Raw genomic sequence first — 23,439 nt, forward strand, 5'->3', positions numbered from 1 at the left:
TCTCAGAAGCCAGAACAGCAAGAGGGATCGCTGCGCAGTGAAAGGAGCAATCCCTCTTGCTGTTCTGCCTTCTGGGATAGCTGTGCAGCCTGCATTCGCTCCATAAGACGCACACACATTTTTCCTTACTTTTTAGGAGGGAAAAAATGAGTCTTACAGAGCAAAAAATACGGTAATTCATTCCGGAGGTCCGTTCTTAACCTGAAACTGTTCTTAACCTGAAACACCACTTTAACTAATGGGGCCTCCCGCTGCCGCCGTGCCGCCGGAACACAATTTCTGTACCCATCCTGAAACAAAGTTCTTAACCCGAGGTACTATTTCTGGGTTAGTGGAGTCTGTAACCTGAAGTGTATGTAACCCGAAGTACCACTGTAGTGTTAGCAGCACACTAGGGATTTGTGGTATAAGTACTGAAGACAGAGAGAAAGCCAGGGGGCGCCATTTGCTGCTCTGCCTCAAGGCAGCAAAATGTCTTTGACCAGTCCTGCTAGCCATCATCGAAACATGCCTTTAGGCAGTAGATGGCAGTAGGAAACTATGTAATCTTTTTGTTTACTCAATGTTACTCAATGGAGCACTGGGAACAGGCAGTTGAAGGCGGAAGTACGGACCTAGGAAGGTTTTTCCAACGGCATTGTCCGTGGGTCAAAGCTGAACTCTTGTTGATTCCATCTTGCAGACATGTGGCAGCAGATCCTGCAGAATGTCAGGTGAGTGTAAAGAGGAGGCAGCAGGCGCTGCTCTTGGGGGAGCTTATGGGGGGTGGGATAAGCTGGACTTGGTATTTAGCTAGAAGCTAAATGGCGAGGGACTGGTCTGAATGCTGGCTGTAGAGTCGTGAAGCCAGGGCAGCCAACCCAGTTCACTGTGCTCTGAAATTAAGAAGCAAAGGGCAGTTCAAACTCCTTATTTTTATTGTGGAGCAATGAAACTAGAATAGCTACCAGCCCAGTTAGATAATCACAGTCATGTTTCAGGTAGATTGGAATACCTACTTCCTACATAAACATACATAGAAAAGAGGTGCAGACATGGGCGTATCCAAGATTTATGTTAGGGGGCAGGCATGACACCTGCCTGTCATCATTCTCTGTCTGGCTCTGTCAAACAGATTCTGAATGTAATATCTCAGCAACAGTTGTTTTAAATTACTTTTTTTTACCCCAAGTGCTCAGAAAAGTCTGTCAAAATCTTTCTACAGTTTCTACTTTTAGTTAAGTATTTTTATTTATTCGCTTGATGTTGGGGGGCAGTTGCCCCCCTGGCTACACCCATGGGTGGGAACACCCCCCAATTTATTCTTTTTATCCACAAGCGGGTGTTCATCAGGTTGGTAAACACCACATAGCTCTTAATTTCAATGCATAGTTAGGTAGAGCTGCTACTTTGTTTTTAAAGCTCCCTTCAAATATGTACCAAAGCACAGACTGAAAGGAGCCTAGGATTGTTTGCAGAGGAAGTGCTGGGAAGATGGACCCCTCCACAAAGCCATCAAGTTCTGATCCTGCTTGAGGCAGATTAGCACCACTAAAGCTGCTTGGTGCTGAATCAACGCCATATTTTACCAGGATAAGGCCTCTGAGTAGCTAAATCCTTGTGAGATTTAAATAAACAAGGATCTGACTACTCTGCTTCTAAGGAGCTCGAAAACTTGGAAGAGGGGGGAGTTCCTGGTTTGCAGAAATCCAGGTGTCCCTCAGTAGCAAAACTGCTCACTATGTCATATGTACCCAAACTGGTGGTTTCATGGAAAGCTACTTTTTCCTGCCACAAACTCACTAAGTGGCCTTAAGTAAATCATTGCCTCTCAGTGGAAAACCTCAATTGCCAAATGAGGGTAATAGAGGACATAAGGATTGCAAGAAGATTGTGCAAAGCATTTTGAATGTTCAGAAAAGCACTGCTTAACTGCTTCTGCTGGTTGCTCTATTGTGCTCGGCCAGGAATTGAAATGCTTTGTGCATTAATAAGCTTGATTTTTGTTACTGCTGTGCTTGGGGCAAAGGGCAGCCCTTCAGAGAGGCTTTGGCAAAAGAGCCAAAGTACAACCCACAATCACATGCCAGGTGCCCAGTTTACGTAAGAGAATGGAACAAAGTTTAGAAATAAGGATGGGTTAGCAGGCAGTACTGGAGAAGGGCAACTAAAATGATCAAAGTGAGCTACCTCCTCAATGAGGAAAGGTTGCAACATCTGGAGCTTTTAATTTGGAATAAATATGATTAAGGGTGGAGGGGAGGGCAGAGGCACATAAAACTCTGCATGGTGTAGAGCAGGCACGTCCCACAGGTAGATTGCGACCTACTGGTAGAGCCAGTGTGGTGTAGTGGTTAAGAGCGGTAGTCACGTAATCTGGGTAACCGGGTTCGCGTCTCCGCTCCTCCACATGCAGCTGCTGGGTGACCTTGGGCCAGTCACACTTCCTTGAAGTCTCTCAGCCCCACTCACCTCACAGAGTGTTTGTTGTGGGGGAGGAAGGGAAAGGAGAATGTTAGCCGCTTTGAGACTCCTTAAAGGGAGTGAAAGGCGGGATATCAAATCCAAACTCTTCAAACTCTTCTTCTTCATCACTGGACGTCTGTGGTAGATCACTGGTAGATCACTGGCTCCCCCCAAAGAAGCTCAACATTTTTGCCCTGAACCCCCAAAAAGGGGGTAGATCACTGCCAGTTTTTAACTCTGTGAGTAGATCACAGTCTCTTGGGAGTTGGCCACCCCTGGTGTAGAGAAAGTAGATAGGGAGAAGTTCCTATCCTAATACTAAAATCCAAGGTTAACCAGTGAACCAGGAAGATTTGGCACAGGCAAAATGAAGAACCGTATTTTTCACTCTATAGGACACAGTTTTTCCCCTCCAAAAATTAAGGGGAAATGTGTGTGTGTCCTATGGAGCGAATGCAGGCTACTTGGCTTTAGTGATAGCAACGCAAAGCCTCCAAAGCGCAGAGGAAGCGCTCCCTCCGCACTCTGGAGGCTTCGCGTTGCTTTCGCTGAAGCCTGGAGAGCGAGAGGGGTCAGTGCGCACCAACCCCTCTCACTCTCCTGGCTTCAGGGATAGCCGCCTGGAGCCTCCGGAGCGCAGCGGGAGCTCCTGCTGTGCTCCAGAGGCTTCAGGCTCCTTTTGCTAAAGCTGGGAGAGAAAGACGCTCCTGGCTTCAGCGAAAGGAACCTGAAGCCTCCAGAGTGCAGCGGGAACTCATGCTGCACTGCGAAGGCTTCGGGTTCCTTTTGCTGAAGCCAGGAGAGCTAGACTCTCCTGGCTTCAGCAGACAGGCAGAGGCAGAGCTGTGCAGCGCCCCTTCAGCCAAGTGGGAGGAGAAATGGAAGGGGCTCCGTTTCTCCTGCCACTTCGCTAAAGGGGTGCTGAGCAGAGAGGGGGAGAATTTTTTTTCTTGTTCTCCCCCTCTAAAAGAAGGTGCGTCCTATGGTCGGGTGCATCCTATAGAGTGAAAAATACAGTACTTATGCACTCAGTACATAGTTAAAAGTGCAAAATGTGCTGCTACAGGATGTTGTGATGGCCACCAGTTTGGATGACTTTAAAAGAGGATTAGACAAGTTTGTGGAGGTAAGGCTATCAGTGGCTGCTAGCCAGGATGGTGGTGGACTGCCTCTAAATGCCAGCTGCTTGGGAACACAAGTGGAGAGCACTCCTGTGCTCAGGTCCTGCCTATGGGCGTCGCTCAGACATCCGGTTGGCCACTGCAAGAACAGAATGCTGGACCAGAGTGGTCTTTGACCTCCTCCATCAGGGTTCTCCTTGCATTATGGCCCCTGTAACCCAACTCAGTTTCTCCGTTAGGCTGCAATTTGATATTCACTTACCTGGCACAGAGCCCCCTTGAAAATAATGAGTCGTGCATTGCACTGTTGAGGTCCTTTCAGAGTTAACATTTCTTGCTTAATACATAAGCAGCTGCTACTCATTTGTTGTGAAAGACCAAGACATTTTAAAGCAAGACAGTGATTTGCTTGCCAGGACATTGCATTTTTCCAAGAGCAATATTTTTGTCACTGGGAAATGATGTTCTTCCTCCAGCCAACTCACACAACTGTGAAATTCCATAGAGTTAGAGATAGATAGGATAGTGCCTAGCAAGACATCACAAATGATGAACAAGACACTCCCCTACAATGTCATTTAAAGAGATTTTTTAAAAGTATTTCTTAGTACTCTTGGATTATGTGTTCTTCACAAAACGAAAAATGGCAGAATACCAACAAAGTTTTCCTAATTCCTGTAGCAGTGCTCATTAGGACTATTTTCTCTTTAAAAACGTGGTTGTGTGTTCACCTTCTACAGCAGGCATAAGCAAACTTGGCCCTCCCTGTTAGCCAGGGATGATGGGAGTTGTAGTCCCAAAACATCTGGAGGGCTGACTTTGCCTATGCCTGTTCTACAGCACTTTCTGCCATTTTGTTTAAAATTAATAGTAGTGTATTTCCCCCCTAGACTTTACAGGAATGACAGGCTTTCATACCTCACTGCTTAAGCTAGCTGTATGAAGCAAAATGTTATGCTCAGATATGCCCACATTTGCACATTCATATCTGTATGCAAAGAAAATGCACCCAACCTCATCCTCTATTATTCTCAAGGAATGAAATTAACTCACAGTTAAAAACAGGTCCAGATTGACAGTTATGCCAAGCTAAAAAAATGGGGACTGAAACTGAGTTCTCCGCTTTGGAATATATTCCCAGACTATGCCCATTCTGTTTATATGATTCGGCTCCTTTCAAATTACCCAGTGTGATAAGAATTTTATGGTCTTAGATATATGGTAATGTTCATAACCGCACATACATGGATCAGCACAGGAAGGCCAACCTGGAACCATTTTGATTCCTAAACTGACCAAATGTTTTCTCAATGGCGAAAAGCCTCCCCATTGTCTTTTCCTTCACAAATCCTGCCTGAAGGGATGTCTGTGTTTGACCTGGCCCAGGAACTATTTATCACTACAAAAGACTGGCCAGGCTCCGCAGGCAATCCAATCAAGTCACCTGCCAGACAGGAAATAAACAAGGATAAGAGAAAAAAAATATTGAAATTTCTGTCTTAGGTTACACCCCTTCTGTAATGTATGTATAATGTTTCTGGGGGTGGTCTTGATCGACAGGATGGGAATTTCAAAAGTCTTTATAAGCCCTTGCACAGCATTTTTGTGGGTCCTCCTCCTTTCCTGCGAGTGAGGGGAACACCCTGTTGCAACAGATCAATAAAGATCAAGCTTACTAGCTGCTTTGCTTCTCAATATTCTCTGGCTGGCCTCTGTTATTTTCTCCTACCAATAGGGAACCTATGTAAGGACTCTATATGGGCTCTTGGATACCCCATAAGGGAAAAGGGCATATTTTTATTTACAACACCAGTCTTAAACACAGTAGCTATTTGGACATCACAGGATGACAGTAGTAACAGTTTCCAACTAGTCTAACTTTTAGAATACCAATAGTGCCTGGAAACTCTCAGTGCAAATTACTATCCTCTGTTTATCTAATCAAAATTACAGGAGGCATGGGTGAGCAGGAGGGGGGGAATGCAAGTCACCCAAACAAGTAATTCACCCACTCACCTTACCGCTGGGGTTATTTGAATGAAATGCATATTCAGTTATAATCTGTAGCCTGAAAGTTGATAACTGGAAATTATTAAAACAAGGCTGCAATCCTAAACATGTCTACTTGAAAGTTCATGCAATCAAAATTGATAGGGTTTACTTCTGAAATATGTTTGGGATTGGGGCGTTAATGTAAAATATACTAATATTTATTTTACAGAAACCTAACACATAGACCAAATCTTGCCCTAGAATCCCCTTTGTGTCTCCATCTACCCCAATCTTTATTTCTCGGGCCACTGCTGATCCCAACAAAGAATGAAATTTCAGTTTATTACCTCTTGCAAGCATAAAAGAGTGATTAAAATGTTTAAAGAACACTTGCATATACAACCTTTGATTATATGCTTTTTCAGAACTACTTTTTTGTCCTATTAATTTCTACTAAGCTACGATTTTAAATACAGTGGTACCTCAGGTTACATACGCTTCAGGTTACAGACTCCACTAACCCAGGAATAGTACCTCGGGTTAAGAACTTTGCTGCAGGATGAGAACAGAAATTGCGCGGCGGCAGTGCAGCAGCAGCAGGAGGCCCCATTAGCTAAAGTGGTGCTTCAGGTTAAGAACAGTTTCAAGTTAAGAACGGACCTCTGGAATGAATTAAGTACTTAACCTGAGGTACCACTGTACCAAGAAGCATTTCAGTGAAAACCCACTATTTGCTTCTAAGGAGACTTGCAAGTACTCCTTTTGCACACATAGATTGCTTATCAGCCTTTGCCTCACAAAATGTTGGGTGCCTTTCTAGGTCTTATGACACACCCCAGAAAAACATGATTGCAGCTTCTTGTGCGCTCGGAGGTGGAGGCCTCCTAGTATATTGGCTTCTGTCTAGGCAGAGGATGAAGACCCTAGAAATGGGAGATGGATGGTGGGGCTCTGGAGAGAGACCACATACTGATGAAGAAGATAAAGGAATTAGACCCTTCAAAGTAACGACATCAGAGGAAGAAATCCAGGTACTAATGAGAAGAGGGAAATGGGGGGGGGGGGTGTTATGTGTAAAATTTATGGTACAAACGCGTTTGCCCTGGCTTTTGACACTTGAGATATATATTTTCAGGACCCAGCTTATTTTTGTGATTGTTTTCAACTGCTTTTAATATTGTGTTTTGAATTTCTAACTGCCCTGTGAGAGATGGAGAGTGTATAAGTCTGCCAACTGAGTAGGATTACACTAAGAATTGATCACATTCCGGTTCTGTAGCTGCCTACGGTACCTTCTTTTCAGCCAATCATGTTAGTCATGCTTTTGTAGGTCAGATGAGGGTGCTGGTAAAGCCCAAACTGGCCAGGCCAGTTTTCCTGTGTCGTTGGGATACTATGCTAGCAAACAAGCTTTGTATCATTGTGACTCTCCAGCTACTAATTACTTGAACTACAGGTGATCCTGAGGTGGCCATGCCATGTTATCTGATTTTAGAAGGCTGCAGAGGATTGTGGTTTAGCTGAAGCAGGGGGAGGGGGTCAGGTTTCATCACCCTAGCAATTCAAGCATTACTGTGTTGGAGGAGGGCTGAGAAGACCTCTATACATTGCCCTATACATTGTTGAACTCCCCACTGGGGTAGAAATCATATATCAAATAGATGGAAAGCTCTTTTGACTTGAGCAGGCTGAAAACAAAGAGTAAGGTTACCATAACTTCTGTCATAGAGCTTCAGTATGCTGATGACAATGTAGTATGTGCACACTCAGAGGACGACCTCCACTTTTCCTACCTAGGCAGTTATCTTTCCACAAGGGCAGTTTTCTCCTGATTGAAGTGCAGAGTGTTTGAGGACCGGGACATTCGCAGGGAAACCAAAATGCTTGTTTACAAAGCTATTGTACTACCAACCTTAATGTGAAACATGGACCCCTTATAAATGCCATCTCCAACTCCTCAAAAAATTCCATCTATGGTGTCTCTGAAAATTTTTGCATATCACTTGGGAAGACAGGTGAACTAATGCCAGTGGACTGGAAGAAGCAAAGATCACTAGTGTTGAAGCAATGATTCTTCAACATCAACTTCATTGGAGTGGTCATTATAATAATAATAAGAATAATTTATTATTTGTACCCTGCCCATCTGGCTGGGTTTCCCCAGCCACTCTGGGCAGCTTCCAACAAAGATTAAAAATACATTAAAATGTTGTTTGGATGCCTGAGTATTGTCTTCCAAAGCAACTACTCTATTCCAAACTTATAAATGGAAAGCATAATGCTGGTGGCCAACAAAAGAGGTTTAAAGACTATCTCAAGACAAATCTAAAAATCTAAAAAAATGTAGTATAAACACTGACAACTGGGAAACACTGGCCTGCAAGTGCTCCAATTGGAGAACAGGCTTTACCAAAGGTGTCATGGACTTTGAAGATGCTCAAACTAAGGATGAAAGGGAGAAATATGCTAAGAGGAAGGAATGTTTGGCAAACCCTCACTGTGATCAGCTCCTGCCTAGAATCCCATGTCCCCACTGTGGAAGGACGTGTGGATCCAGAATTGGCCTCCACAGTCACCTACGGACACACTGTTAAGACCATGTTCATGGAAGACAATATGAGTAATCGCTATGAGTAATCGCCAAAGAGAAGAAGAAGAGAGGGAAGACCTCAACTAATAAATTGTCACCTGCTGGCTTATATTGGCAATATGCTATCATTGACATGTTCACAGCAGCTTCAAAAATTGCAACAGCCCCTTTTCTGTAAGGGACTTGAAAATCTTTCAAGATGTTAAGATATGTTTCGAGGGTCACATTTTCTAAATAGGAACAAAATTAATTATGCTGTCTAGCAACAGTCTAGCTCTCCTGAGTTTTGACTGTTTCAGAATCTTTTACCCAGTATTTGGCATGCATTTTAGGACATGGAACACTCTCTATACTTCCCATTCCCCAATCAGACAAAAGAAATAATTCTTCCTAAATGAAATGAAAGCCTCTCTCGTCTGTGTTTAAAAAAAACTATTCTAGTTTGAGGCCTTCAGTCAAAGTCTTTATCCAGCCAGAAACCCATACAAACAACACTGTTTTGCATAATATTCCTTAGGGCCATATAGAAAGTGCAATCTTTGTGCACCCCTAATATATAGTGGAAAGCCTTTGATCCTCTAAGAAGAAGAAGAGTTTGGATTTGATATCCTGCCTTTCACTCCCTTTAAGGAGTCTCAAAGCGGCTAACATTCTCCTTTCCCTTCCTCCCCCACAACAAACACTCTATGGGGTGAGTGGGGCTGAGAGACTTCAAAGAAGTGTGACTGGCCCAAGGTCACCCAGCAGCTGCATGTGGAGGAGCGGAGACGCGAACCCAGTTCCCCAGAATACGAGACTACCACTCTTAACCACTACACCACACTGGCTCTAAGAACTATTCATGGAGGTTAGGATGCCTCACTTTTGAAAGTATTCTTTATGGGGACCCTCTCTCTCTCTCCTCTGTAGGATTTGTATCAGCGTCTCGATCAGACCCGCTACACACCACCACTGGAAGGGGCTGCCTTCAACTATGGTTTCAACTCCAACTATCTGCAGAGAGTGGTCTCCTACTGGAGAACCCAGTTTGACTGGCAAAAACAAGTTAAAATCCTCAACCAGTACCCACATTATAAGACAACCATTGAAGGTGAATTCTTTCCCCATTGAACTACACATAAATATATCCTGTAATGGGGTGAATCCTTTCAATCCAACCCCAACCCCCCAACCCTATTTTCCACAGTGAGCTTTCTCTGCTGCAACTAGCACTTTAAAAAACTAGCACTTGTCTGTTGGATTTCTGGCAGGAATTGAAGTTCATTTCATCCATGTGAAACCATCTCACACCCCGAAAGGTCAGAGTGCCAGGCCGTTGCTGATGGTGCATGGTTGGCCTGGCTCCTTCTATGAATTCTATAAAATCATCCCACTGCTTACGGACCCTGCTGGTCATGGACTGAGTGGCGAAAATGTGGTGTTTGAGATCATCTGTCCATCCATCCCGGGTTATGCTTTCTCAGAGGCCCCTCACAAACAGGGTAAGAGGCAGATAAACCAAAAAGGGTCTTCCAGGGCACTGCTTTTAATTAAAAGCTGTGGTAGATGTCTTTTAATGATACTTTTTCTCCCCACTGACAGGCTTTGATTCACTGGCTACTGCTCGAATCTTTCACAAGCTAATGCAGAGACTCGGCTTCCAGGAATATTATCTACAGGGTGGAGACTGGGGTTCCAAGATCACCACAAACATAGCCCAGATGGTGCCACAGTAAGTGGTGGAGGTCCTTCTCTCTATTACATATTCCTTATCATTCAACATAAATTAGTGGCTGTGCATATCTATACATTATAAAGGTAAAGGTAAAGTGGGTGGCGCTGTAGTATAAACCACCGAGCCCCTAGGCCTTGCCGGTCAGAAGGTGGTTCGAATCCATGCGACAGGGTGAGCTCCTGTTGCTCTGTCCCAGCTCCTGCCAACCAACAGTTCAAAAGCATGCCAATGCAAGTAGATAAATAGGTACCACTGCAGTGGGAAGTTAAACTGCATTTCCGTGCGCCCTGGTTTCAGTCCCATTGCACCAGAAGCGGTTAATTCATGCTGGCCACATGACCCGGAAAGCTGTCTGTGGACAAACGCTGGCTCCCTCGGCCTGAAAGCGAGATGAGCACTGCAACCCTATAGTCGCCTTTGACTGTATTTAACTGTCCAGGGGTCCTTTACTTTTACCTTAAAGGTAAAGGTAATAGGACCCCTGACCATTAGGTCCAGTCGTGACCGACTCTGGGGTTGCGGCGCTCGTCTCGCTTTATTGGCCAAGGGAACTGGCGTACAGCTTCTGGGTCATGTGGCCAGCATGACTAAGCCACTTTTGGCGAACCAGAGCAGCACACGGAAACACCATTTACCTTCCCGCCGGAGCGGTACCTATTTATCTACTTGCACTTTGACGTGCTTTCGAACTGCTAGGTTGGCAGGAGCAGGGACCGAGCAGCGGGAGCTCATCCCTTCGCGGGGATTTGAACCGCCAACCTTCTGATTGGCAAGTCCTAGGCTCTGTGGTTTAACCCACAGTGCCACCCGCATCCCTTATTTTACCTTCATTTACGTTATAAAGCAGGGGGTTATCTAGGCATAATCTTTCTTCATGCAACTTGGTTATTGTTTGCAAGGATGGATGTCGGAGAATATAATGAGCATTTGTTGTCAAAGTAAGACTCATGGAAGTAATTGAGAACAGAAACATAGGTTTTGGATTACATCTGCATGAGGAATCAATTTCTGCCCTGAAGAAAATCCAGATTTTGCTCCTAATTGAACTTATGGCAAGCAACTGAGAAATGCCAGCTTCCACAAGAACCACTATTAAAAGCGATATTAAATAACAGCAATATATCCCTGCCTGTGTTTACAAGGGATGATTATATCTCTTCCCTGGATGTCACTTCTCCCAAGTATTTTCTCATTCTTCTTCCATATTTGCTGGTTCTGACTCTAATGCTAGCCAAAGCACATTTACTAGAAATTTCAGGAAAACTCTCCATGCCTTCTTTTCAGATCTGTAAAAGGGCTTCATCTGAACATGGTTTTCACCAGTAACATTAGCTTGGTTGGTTTACTACTGGGAGCCTACGTACCATGGCTGGTGGGCCTCACCAGGGAAGACGCGCGTCGTTTATTCCCATACTTTGAGAAGCACGTGTATGAAATTTTGCGAGAATCTGGTTACTTACACATCCAGGCCACCAAGCCTGACACAGCAGGTTTGTTGATCATCCTGTGTTTTGTGATGCCCCCACTGAAAAAGAGGCATTTTAGTCTCCCCAATACAGAATGACATTATACTAGCTAAGGCACATAGGAATAACTGCAATAAATTATAGAGATTCGGATTAATCAGGCTTCATTGATTATAACTTTCTATTGCAAAAGGGACTGCAAAGAGACTGAAGGATGCCAACAATTGCAGAAGCAAATGAGAAAGGGCAAAGTAATACAGTAGGATTACAACTTATGTGCATTTAACCTGCATGATCACAGCTGTACGTGCTTGGTAGCCGGCCAGCTGATATTGCACAAATTAAACACACACAAGGTAGAGAGCTCAAAAGCTCTTTCCATGCCAGGTTTTCCCAGCACAAAAATAGCTTTTAAGCTCTCTGTCCTGCTTACCGGGCTCTGGGAAGGTCTCACACTTGCTCTGGCAGGTAAAATTCAAAGGTGTTGTTTTGGCTATACGTGATTTCATATTTATGCCCCTCCCCGGAATGTAACACCTACACGAGACTACGGTACACACACACAGATCTCTGTCCCCCACTTTTACAGACAGCAAAAATAACTCTGCAAGTAAACAAGATTCACACAATAAGCTCCCCTGGTAATGGGCTTACATGGAGGGAGGAGAGCAAACTGCCAAGGTACCATAGGTGAAAGTCAGCAGCAACCGCTGTGCTCACACTGGCCACTTTTCTATCCAAATGCTTTTTTTCTCCAGCTAGGTTAACTAGATCCTTGGAAGAACCAGGCCCTTGCAGTTAAGACATCCAGAATGATGTGGCATTAAGTTGGTTGCAATCCAAAGCCCTAGTTCTCACTTTGATCTCTGAGCAAGTCCCATGCAGGGCCCAGTTCCTAGCCAGAGGTGGTGCAAGTGTCTGATGTAAACGGTAATATGCTGTTTCCCTGATCTAGGCTGTGGATTGAATAATTCTCCTGTGGGACTTGCTGCATACATCCTGGAGAAATTTTCCACCTGGACAGACAAATCATTCCGGAACATGGACAATGGAGGTCTGGAAAGGTCTGTACCACAAGTGTAATGGGGTGAGGATCCTTTTTAGGAAGGGGGAGGGGAGTTCTCATCTCAAACAGCCGATAAAATTGGTGTTTGTTTTTTTAACCTATTACTGCTTTTCTCAGCATACTCTTAACACACCCCAAAGGTAGCATGTTATTAGCTCACTTTCTAGTCAAGTACCAAAGGTATGATGGTAAAACTATGATAATGCTTCAAACTCCTCTGTTTAGGAAATACTCTCTTGATGACCTTTTGACCAATATAATGATTTACTGGGTCACTTCCTCCATTGTACCATCAATGCGCTTTTACAAGGAGAATCTTTCCCAGAATCCCCGGAATGCTCCTGACAGCAGGTAAGAGGTACCAGAAGCTGTTTTAAGAGAAGTCATTGCACTGCAAAGATGCTGTGCTTTCTGTCTTAAGGCATTTTTATAGCTGTTATGGTGGTAGTAGCAATAGCTGGTTACATAGTAGAAGCACAATATTCCTGTTTCATCACATCCAGAAGTATTTTCTCCAAAACAACAAATTTGCTTTTGAAAGCAAGTTTTGAAATCTTACATGCTTTGATTCAAAGGAAATAAACAAAGCCCCAATTAGCATCATGGAATTCTTTGGCCATGCCTAAAGATCAGGTAATTGTTCTCCAAGTTTTAAGTTGTCTAAATGATTCACTGAGAACAAAGTCCATGATGGCTTCTTTCCCAATTACCAAAACTATCACAGGGTCCATTGTTGCTATAAAGCTGGAATGAAAGCTTCAAACCCAACTCTCTTGCAACCCATCTGCAAGAAGAGAACCATTTATCCCTTATGGTTGCCAATATATTATTAGTTGTTGTTGTTTAGTCGTGTCCGACTCTTTGTGACCCCATGGACCAGAGCACGCCAGGCACTCCTGTCTTCCACTGCCTCCCGCAGTTTGGTCAGACTCATGTTTGTGGCTTCGAGAACACTGTCCAACCATCTCGTCCTCTGTTGTCCCCTTCTCCTTGTGCCCTCAACCTTTACCAACACCAGGGTCTTTTTCAAGGAGTCTTCTCTTCTCATGAGGTGGCCAAAGTACTGGAGCCTCAGCTTCAGGATCTGTCCTTCCAGTGAGCACTCAGGGCTGATTTCCTTAAGAATGGATGCGTTTGATCTTCTTGCAGTCCATGGGACTCTCAAGAGTCTCCTCCAGCACCATAATTCAAAAGCATCAATTCTTTGGCAATTAGTATTCACTAGCAAAGTTATATTATTTCTCCTATAAGAGCTCAGGGCAGCTTACAATTAAAACATTTGAGTGCATCTCTAGATACAACTCCCGTAATGCAGCAGACAATACACTATTGGAATCCAGTTCACATTTATGCCCCCAAAGTCTGAGCCTTCAGTGCACTCCTGAAAATTATCCACTTTGGTGACACCAAGGAGAAGGCCCTATCTCTTATCATTACACAGCAAAGGGACCTTGAGCATGGCCTCCCTCAAAGATCTCATAGCAGGATTCAACAGGTACTTAAACCCCATACCATATAGACCACATTGTGGAACGCTTCCACATCCAGTTATGTGGTTATTAGAACAAGAGTTATAAAGGCAGGTTGTCCCAGTCCAGGAACAGCTATAACTAGCGAACCAGCCATAGTTTAGTTTGCATACATGGTAAAAAATTGGAGAAGACAAAGGATACAATATGTATTAATGGGTGAGCTATGGAAGAGCATGTGAGGTTTACTAAGATAAAGTGTTTTGCAGTTCCTATGTTATCTAGTAAGCTCTTGAGAAGTTATGGTATCTTCTGCTACAGGGTTGAAGTCTATGTTCCTACTGGTATTGCTGCCTTCCCTGGTGAACTTACTCATATCCCACGTTCCTGGGCAAAGAAGTTGTTTAAGAACATTGTCACCTATTCCTACATGCCACGGGGTGGACATTTTGCTGCCTTCGAGGAACCAGCACTTTTAGCTCAAGACTTCAGGCAGTTTGTGAAGAAGGTGGAACACCTGTAAGTTAATATTAAATGGCACAAGCATTGCAGAGAGCTCTATGAACCAAAAGTCGGAAGCTTTCCGACAACTAAACATTACTTAAAGCATGTATTTACTCCTTAAGTTTTGGGTAGGCAAGTATTTTTCTATGAGGCTAGCTGTGGAAGCCATACAAAGTAGTGTGAAAAAAGGGAAAAGACACTGTTTACATTAAAGCAACTTCTTTTTAAAGCCAAGGTAGTAGAGTTCTTGTCTTATTATGATTTTACAAGATTTGTTACAAGACAGATTCCTTTTACATTTCATTTCACCTTCACAAAAATCAAACAGAAACATTTCCCAGGGGTGAGGAACCTCCCCATCTGGCAAGCAGCCTCTCCTCTTTCAGTCCTGCCTCACCCAGGATTATGCTTTGTGCAATTATGCTTTAGAAAATAGGCTTTAGCTGCTTCAATGGAAGCAAATTGCCATGCAAGGACGACAATTTTTGGTAGAAAGTTACCGCTGGGAAGGAGCTCCCCCCTTGTGAAAAACAGCTTGCACTGGTGCCAGTATAAGCCTAACTGCTGTGCAGGGGGAAAGGTGGCGTGAGAGAGAGAGGCGAATGGAATGAGTGTGTGTATTAGTGGCTATGAACCTCACCCACTACTGCCTTGTAGTTCCCCAACAGATTTTCCTCAAGGAAATATGGCAAGTGGGAAGAAACAGTTCCTCAACCTTTTTAACACAGCGTTCTGCATTGTAAGATTATAGTGGATTACCACTGAGTTTGCATGTAGGGGCTATAAAGTTAGGATTAGGAACACTGTCAAGGGCTGGGCTCCACTATATAGGCAGCCTTTTAGAAGGCAAGGCAACTTTCCTCATTATCCATGCTATTTTCTCTGAAAAAAGTGTTGTTGTTTTAAAAAAATACATTCAGTAGCTATAATATTTTGCTCTACAGTAACCGATGCAGCTTCTTTTGTGCTTCTGTTATCCTTCAACAGGCATTTTTTAAAAGCAGGATGTTTGTTTAGCCTCTCCCAGAACAATTAGAACACAATACAAAAATGTCCCAAAGGTCAGAAAATCCATAATGCTGGAGACTAGAGAAACTCTCCCTTAAAGTTTGCAACTTTTCTGGCCCAGAACAGGCAAGCGGCTTTGTAAATAAATAATAGTTTAAATGGAGCTCAAATGCCTTTGGCCCAAGAATTAACATATGTTCTTAGATCTCCCATAGGTCTCAACTTTAACCTGAAAACTTCCAAGCAGAACAAAATCCTTATTATTCCTGCTTCCCATCACAAAAATCTTTCCTTAGGGAACTGAGGAAAACCTATTACATCCAATTATCCTTACATCTGTCATGAGCTTCTTTTGGTAAATGTTACTCCCACCTAAACACATAGGGATCTATCCTCAGGAAAGCCACACTTCTCGAACTAACTAACCTCTTCCCTCACTTCAGTGTAAAGCGTTCAGACCCTTCATAGTGGGTATGTTCACATTAAGTAAAATGTTGCCCATTGGTTGGGAACAAGATGCTACTTCCTTTAATGCTTGCCCAGCAGTGGTTGTCCCAACCCCCCAGCCCTACCCTGCAATTTACCTTCATTGATGAAGAAAATCAGTGCCATGTTACACTGTGGCAAATGAGTAGAGAACCTGCCTTGTCATCTGCTTTTACATCAACAAAACCAACTTTATTCCCTGTAGATGCTTTGGATAACAGTTCACATCATCCTTTACCACTGGGTATGCAGGCTGAGGCTGATGGGAGCTGGAGTCCAATAACACCCAGAGGACACCAGGTATGGGAAGGCAAAACTATAGCTTCACTTTGATCACAGCAATTAAAGATGAGCAAAACACCTTGTGCAGCTTTATAGAAGCTGATATTACAGCAAAGATTGTACTTCAGAGCCTTTTCCAAAAAGATCACATTAACAATGTTAGCTTCTAGTTTTGACTAACAGAGACAAACACAGGAGGAGGCTTAATCAGAGTACTCATGTACGCAAACTGTTAGAAAAGCAAAATGAGCTTTTCAATATGGGAGATAACATTTGTACCCTACTCTTCAGCCAAAAAGGCTTCCACTATTTTACATTCCACAATTTAGAAAGTGTTTTCACCCCAATTTGTAATTTTTCAGACAAATCATTGTTCACAAGCAGCCTTCCCTAGTGCCCCTCACGTGCCCTGTAACTCTCGGGACCTGAAGCCAGCATTATCAATGGTCAGGGATGGTGGGAGTTGTAGTTCAAAGCACCTGCATAGCACCAGATAAATATTTCTAAACCAACTTTTCCCACTCTAATAATCCTGTGGGGATGCAAACTTTAAAAGTGATTAGGCCTCCAGTGTTGAGGGGATTTGTGCTGCTCTTAATTATGGCCACAACCCTTACAATAGCTCCTTAGACAGTAACATTTATTACTCAGGAAAAAGCAGAAAGTTATATGGCTTTTACCAGATTCTTGCACAATCACAGAAACCAAAGCAATGCATGAACATTGTAGTTATCTACCTGTAAACATTGTCCATAATATATTATGCAGGAAGTTCCCCCGCTGGTATAACTATTTCAAGTATCATGTAATAGGTTTCGTAGGCCTTAAAGCAATCTCTTTTCCCTTTTGAATCAATTCCCCAAAGGCCCTTCCTATATTCCTGGGTGGATCTGCTTCTAAGCTCCATCATTTTGAAAGGAAGTTAACTCTGGAGAATATGATAGTGCTCATCTGCTCATCACAGATTTCTAAAGGGTCTGGCAAAAAGGTTCAAATTAGGGGAACTTGTGGCTGCAGCTGATCAGATTTATTACAAAGCAATATGGAGACAGGAAGTTAAGCATTCTGTCTTAAAAACGTTGTCAAGAGTAACGAAAGCCCTTCACTGTCACTGGAGCTTGAAACCATATGTAATCATCCAAGTTAAAGTTCATCTCCTGATTGGCAGAAAGGGCTGTATTCTTGGTGTGACTGCACGATAAGCTGACCGTCAACTTCCTCCCTCGGGCTGGGACTTTGTAGTTTAGTTTCGGTCTGAACCAGTTAACGCCACAGTTGCGGTGCCCTTGAACCATAACAACAACACCCATAGTGGGAACGGCTTGAAGCTCGCTGAATACATCTGCCAGGAAGAGCGAACGGAAAAGCTTGCGAATACAGGCTCCTGTCTGCAGACTCTCATCAGCACTGCTCATGGAGATACCTTGCAGATTGATCTCATAGAGTTCTTTGGGACTGACAGCAGTGCCCCCAAGCAGAATAAGAACTCGTGGGACCAATGTCAAACTGAACATGTTTTCTAAGTGCTGAAACATTCCTTCAAGTTCACTCAGTACTTGTTGACACTTCTTGTTGTTGCTGTCTTGATCTTTTGGATTGATTTTTTTAACCACATCTTCATCCTGTGAGATTAAGGTAGTTGAAATGATGTCAATATTTTAGGGGAAAAGATGACAACATTTAATCTCGAATATAGTTATTTCACACATTATCTCAAAGTCCAGGCATATAATTGATAACATATAGAACAAACCAGAAAGTGTCATAATCATAACAAACCAAAATCACTACTTAAATTAAATAAGCCAGTTACTAATAAGGTGGTTTGTCTACAGTGACCACTTTTCTCTTAACTGCTGCACAGCACCAATTAAATTATGGAAATTCATTCCCCCAATAAATACAAAGACTTATTATTTCTGTAGTGCCATTTCACCCAAAGTTTCTCTCACACCATAAAATCTGCATCAAAATATGATCAGGTTTGGGAACAGTATGTCTGTCCTTTGGAAGGTGTCAAAACAAATATAAAAGCAGGTGTTCCCAGTTTCATACTAAACCAACAAACATACAACAGGCAAGTTCCATAGAAGATGCAGCCTTGGCTAGGAAGATATAATGCAGGAGTTCAAAACACTGCTTTAGAAAATTAGAAAGTGTGAGGTTTTGTCTGCTTAGTATGTTTCATACAATGAATAATATCCCTATTAATGCAAGAGCCATTCCAAGTTCAGTTGTCGTATTAAACGAGCTCTGGTAGGGGGCCAAAAGTACAAATCTGAAGAACGACTGCCAGTCAATCAGATCTCTAAGCTCTGGAAGATGCCAAAAAGGTGTAGCTGGTGAGTACCTTAACGTACGAAGCTAGCCAGGAGTTAGCCATATTGTAAGTCATTTCTATAATAGCTAAATTTGCTGTTATTAATATTAGCAGATTAGGGACAACTATTATAATACTACAACTACCTATATGCTAGGAAGTATCATGTGTGCATAGTAAGCTCATGGCCATTAATTATAAGCAGTGAATCTTTATTTTAGGATTTATCTCTTTGCCAGGAGCTAGTCATAATGGTGTATTATACTATGTTCACTACAAACCAGCTCACCACATCATTTGTTATTATTTTATTTATGAATCTCTTCCCATGAGTCATCTATCTAGATGTGATTTACAATGAAGTAACGTATATAAAACTGTTGCATACATAAAAAGTTTAAAAGCAACTTTTAAACTGTTTTTATATTTATAGTTTTTTAAGCAGCAACATATATATATATACATAACATCAATTCAGGTCCTGGGTAGATACCAGCTGGGATAAAGATTTTAGAGGACTTGTTAAAAGAAGAACTTCTTAAGTAGGCACTGATACACCAATGGAGAAAGCTGCTGCCTGACATGCAGTGGGAGGGAGTTTCAAAGGGCAGATGCTGCCACACTGAAGACACCATTCCAACGTGTCACAGACCACCTGGTAGAATGGTACCTGTAGGATGCACACTCCAATAACAGCACCTTGGAGCAAGCTCTGTAGCCATTTGGCAGCCAGTGGAATTCCTTCAGCAGAGGCATAATACAATGGTCATATTCTGCTGTTCTGCCCTAATAAGTAGTCCAACTGCCACGTTTTGCACTTGCTGCAGCTTCTGGATCAGCCTCAAGGGCAGCCCCACTTAGTGCATTGCAGTAAACCAAGCTGGAGTTACCAGTGTATGATTAACTGATCAGGCTAACCTGATGCAGGAAGTGCCACAGCTGTCTTACCAATTGAAGCTGATAAAAGGCTGCCCTAGCCACTGAGGTTACCTGGACCACTAATAGCAGAAGTGGGTCCAGGAGTACCTCCAGATTGTGAACCTGCTTCTTCAAGGGGATTACAACTCTAGCCACAGCAGACAATTGACACCAGGGTAATGATTCCAAAGTGGTAAAGGCACATTATCAAAGTTTATAATAATGAAACAGTAGAATCATAGAATTGGAAGGGACCACGAGAGTCATCTGCTCCAACCCCCTGCAATGAATCTTTTGCCCAACGTGGGGCTGGAACGCACAACCCCATGCTCTACCAACTGAGTTATTCCCTCCTTCCAGTAATACTGCATTTTCCAGCACATGATTGTTGCAGGTACATATGCCAAGAAGTAGGAACTGTTTGTGGGTCCCTGTGATGTACACAGCAACAGTAGCACCCATTGCTTCAGAACTCCTGATTAATCCAGTCCTAAGAACAATTATTATTAGTAATTAAAGCTATATGATTTAACCTTCAAAATTAAATGAAGAATCCAACCACGTGCGTCCATCCCCCATATAATCAGTGAAGTAGGCTACTCCACCCTACAGAACCTCAAAGCATAAGTACATTTTCACCCAATGCATCAGAGTTAGCCTGTGATGCTCAGTCACCCTGTTAGACTCATAATTGGGAGTTTAATGGGGTCTGATTGCTCCCATTTTTAAAATCCCTTTTAAAATGCACAAGTTGTTATCACCATGCAGAGGCTGCCCCCAAATACTTGCCATAACCATATGAAACCACCGAAGATGAACTGCAGCTGAATCTAGAGCGACCTCCAGAACACAGGAAATACTTTTAACCAAGTCTAAACCACCCAGAGGTAAAGTGAAGATCCCAATTTGTATTTGTGGTTGCAAGCATGAGGAAAAGGAAGTTGAATACATCCGCACTTGTGGCTTAATAGCCTACCCCCCATCAAAAAACCCACATTCTCTCGTCTCCGAAAACATGCGGGAAACCGTGCGAGAGAGAGACCTTTTTTGCCACACAAGTGAACATCCTGGAGCCAGTGTCGGTTTGATGCTCCTAAAGCGAAAGCGAAAAACTCAATCAGCGCTTCCCCGGGTGCACAGCGTGTAACGCGAGGATGCGATCCCGTGTATGCGCGAACAGCCTCAACTCACCTGGCCGGGGGATTTCGGAAGCTGCCTCCGGGAGAAGCAGGCGAGCTGCTCGTAAGGCAAAGGCAGCTGCTGCCTCTGGTACAAGACGTGCTTCATGAACTCGGAGGTGAAACGGAAGCAGCCCTCGCGGGTCACGAAGCCGGGGAAAACCACAGACACCGAGGAGGAGGCGCCGGGAACCGAAGCCACGGGCGGCGCCGGCGCCACAGTCACGGCAACGGCGGGAGCGTCGCGCAGTTCCAAGCCGGAGTCGGCGACGCGAGGCAGGTCGGCTGCGCAGAAAGAGAGAGAAGGCGGAGCGGCCTCATCACTCGGCCGCGGTGATGCCGAAGGCCCAGAGACCCACAAGGGAAGGGGCCGCCGTCGAAGACCCAAAGCCCGGCCTTACCTTCTCGTTGCGTCGCTCCGGGCGCGGCCATTTTCTGCTCTTCGACGTCGCTCTGGTTTGAATGGCCGCCCTCCCGGAGCATCATGGGAACTTCTTAGGGACGTCAGTGGGCGGGGAAGGAGGTCTTGGCGCCAGTAGGCGCGCCGCTCTTCAACCCAAAGGAAAGGTCGCCTTTTAACTCAAGGCTGGCCCGAGACGTTTTACTGTTTGAGGGGAATGCCGCTTCCTTCCCCCATTCAAACCAAGTCAAGTTATATATATTATCAAAATATGTTGCACCAGAGACAGAAAATCAATAAACCCTGTTTTTTTCTGGGAGTAAAAAAACAATAATTAAAACCACAATTTGTTGTACTTTCATGACATCTAGTGCCAGCCCTGGTTCTATTCCATGTTATAAAATGAAATACATTTTATTAAACTTGAATTGCTTTTTATTTAGCTTATTACTTTTGTATCCCTTCTCTCCAAGGAGAGCACACCACAGTTCTCCCCGCTCCTCATTTTATCCTAACAAGCCTGTGAGGGAGTTTAGGTTGAGAGACAGTGACTGGTCTAGTAACCCAGTGTAATTCATGGCTGAGTGACTATTTCAATCCTAGTCTCCTAGGAAGAGGCATAACAAGGATGGAGAAGAGATTGCTTGTGTGCAGATGTGATCTCTCGATTCCTTGGGGGGGGGGACAATCCTGGAGAGGAGGGGACTTAGGCAGCTGTGGTGAAGTGGGACCTTCAGTACAGTGGTACCTTGGGTTAAGAACTTAATTCATTCTGGAGGTCTGTTCTTAACCTGAAACTGTTCTTAACCTGAGGTACCACTTTAGCTAATGGAGCCTCCAGCTGCCACCGTGCAATTTCTGTTCTCATCCTGAAGCAAAGTTCTTAACCCGAGGTACTATTTCTGGGTTAGCGGAGTCTGTAACCTGAAGTGTCTGTAACCTGAAGCAGGGGCGGCAGCAGCAGCTGCCCAGAGGACTCCCAAGGAGACAAGAGAGGAGAGGAGGCTGAGGGAACACTCCACAAGGGAGCATGTTTGAAAAAGGGTGAGAGGCTGCCAGCTCTGCAGGCAAGGGGTGACATAACTGGGTTCCTGAGCCCCACAGGGGTGCCACAGAAAGAATGTAGCTGGTCAAGGGAGCAGTGGACTCAAAAAGGTTGAAAACCTCTGCTCCAGACGGTCTGGTTTCATTAACACTTGTTGATTTTACTAGGATTACAGTGTCCAATACACAATGCAGGAAGCTGCCTGCTTAACTAGCTTTTACATGTGCTAATTCCAGATTAGCAACTTCTAACACACATCTTAAGTACACATGAGTCTGGTTATTACTTCCAAGGAAATTAGCTTTGACACCCCAAACCTTAATTAAATTCTAGTACCTATATCATTATGTTTTCTTCCCCCACTTGCCCCTGACACATAATCATAATTTGGATTATATGGAAATAAACTACTTCATTGGACTGCGGTAATGAACTAAATACATTTTGGAATACATTTTGGAAAGCAGTTGTCATTTCTTTAAGTGCTATTTAAATGATAATTGTGTCTTTGCTATGGATAGCCCTAATGACAATTAACCTGACACAAAGCGTCACATTTAGCTAAGTTTTACTTAGAGTAGGACTATTGAAATTAATGGACCTAATTTAGTCATGTTCATTAATTTCAGTTGATCTTCTCTGAGCAAGAGCACCCACAGTGACCACCTTTATCCTATCTTTAAAGCGGTTTCAGTAAGCAAATATACTTTTAGTAGTTCCTGGATGCAGTAGTTGTCACAGCAAACAGCTGAGCCACACAGAACATGCCCTGAACTTTCATCTCAACCTGATGCAATGACCGTATTAAAGAGAACAATCCCTTCCAACTGATGCAATGCGTTGCCATCAACAGACACTTAGCACTGAGGAAGTTCCTGAAAGAAATATGAAGATGTGGCTATACTATTTGAAAACAAAGCCTCGCACGAATGGGGGAGGAGCTCAGTGCATATGTTCCGATTGCATGATGGTATCTGTAGTTCTGCTGCTTTACTAGTGCACTTAGCCTTTCGTTATTTTGCATTTCTACAGCGTGAAGATACATGCAAACGTATCGTGTTTCTGAGACCGTTACTCTGAGATGATTTGTATTTTTGTGTCGCTATGCAATTGCTAAACTGCGCTCCTTTTCCATTAAATTTATTTTCGAGAGTTGCAATAGATGCAAGAAGCAAACAAACTGCACCTCCATAGCTCTCTAAGCAAAGGAAATCCTGCCTAATCTGCTCCTGAGGACCGCGGTCCTAACCATAGAAGAAACAAATCTTATGTCTATTCAGATTCGCAGCTGCATAAGTCACCCCGTATACGTTGGTGGAAACGGTGGTTCTGCACCCCGTCCCGAGAGCCGTCCCTTAACGCCGCCGGACTCGCCGTCATTGGAAGAGAACGTATGCCAGAGCGGCATTGTATCCGAACGCGGCCCGCGCGGCGA

At 43.7% G+C, this 23,439-nt stretch overlaps 2 protein-coding genes across 2 annotated transcripts; one reads left to right on the forward strand and one right to left on the reverse strand.

Moving 5' to 3' along the window:
- The first annotated feature begins 562 nt into the window (after positions 1–562).
- LOC310674874 (epoxide hydrolase 1-like) lies at positions 563–14,601 on the forward strand. Its single transcript, XM_083434645.1, has 9 exons — positions 563–713; positions 6,379–6,589; positions 9,058–9,238; positions 9,399–9,629; positions 9,730–9,859; positions 11,147–11,352; positions 12,284–12,392; positions 12,620–12,745; positions 14,185–14,601. The coding sequence occupies exons 1-9, from the start codon at positions 685–687 to the stop codon at positions 14,384–14,386; spliced, it is 1,425 nt and encodes a 474-aa protein (XP_083290771.1). The 5' UTR covers positions 563–684; the 3' UTR covers positions 14,387–14,601.
- Positions 14,570–23,415, reverse strand: MAD2L1BP (MAD2L1 binding protein). The gene is made up of 4 exons (XM_083434662.1): positions 22,169–23,415; positions 20,961–21,425; positions 20,573–20,844; positions 14,570–17,765 (listed from the first exon to the last, which is right to left on the reverse strand). Exons 2-4 carry the CDS (start codon positions 21,043–21,045, stop codon positions 17,226–17,228), a joined length of 897 nt encoding a protein of 298 aa, XP_083290788.1. The 5' UTR covers positions 21,046–21,425; positions 22,169–23,415; the 3' UTR covers positions 14,570–17,225.
- Between the last annotated feature and the right edge of the window lie 24 nt (positions 23,416–23,439).

This window comes from Podarcis tiliguerta (assembly GCF_965153285.1).
Source record: "Podarcis tiliguerta genome assembly, chromosome: 3".
In the NCBI taxonomy this organism is placed as follows: Eukaryota; Metazoa; Chordata; class Lepidosauria; order Squamata; family Lacertidae; genus Podarcis; species Podarcis tiliguerta.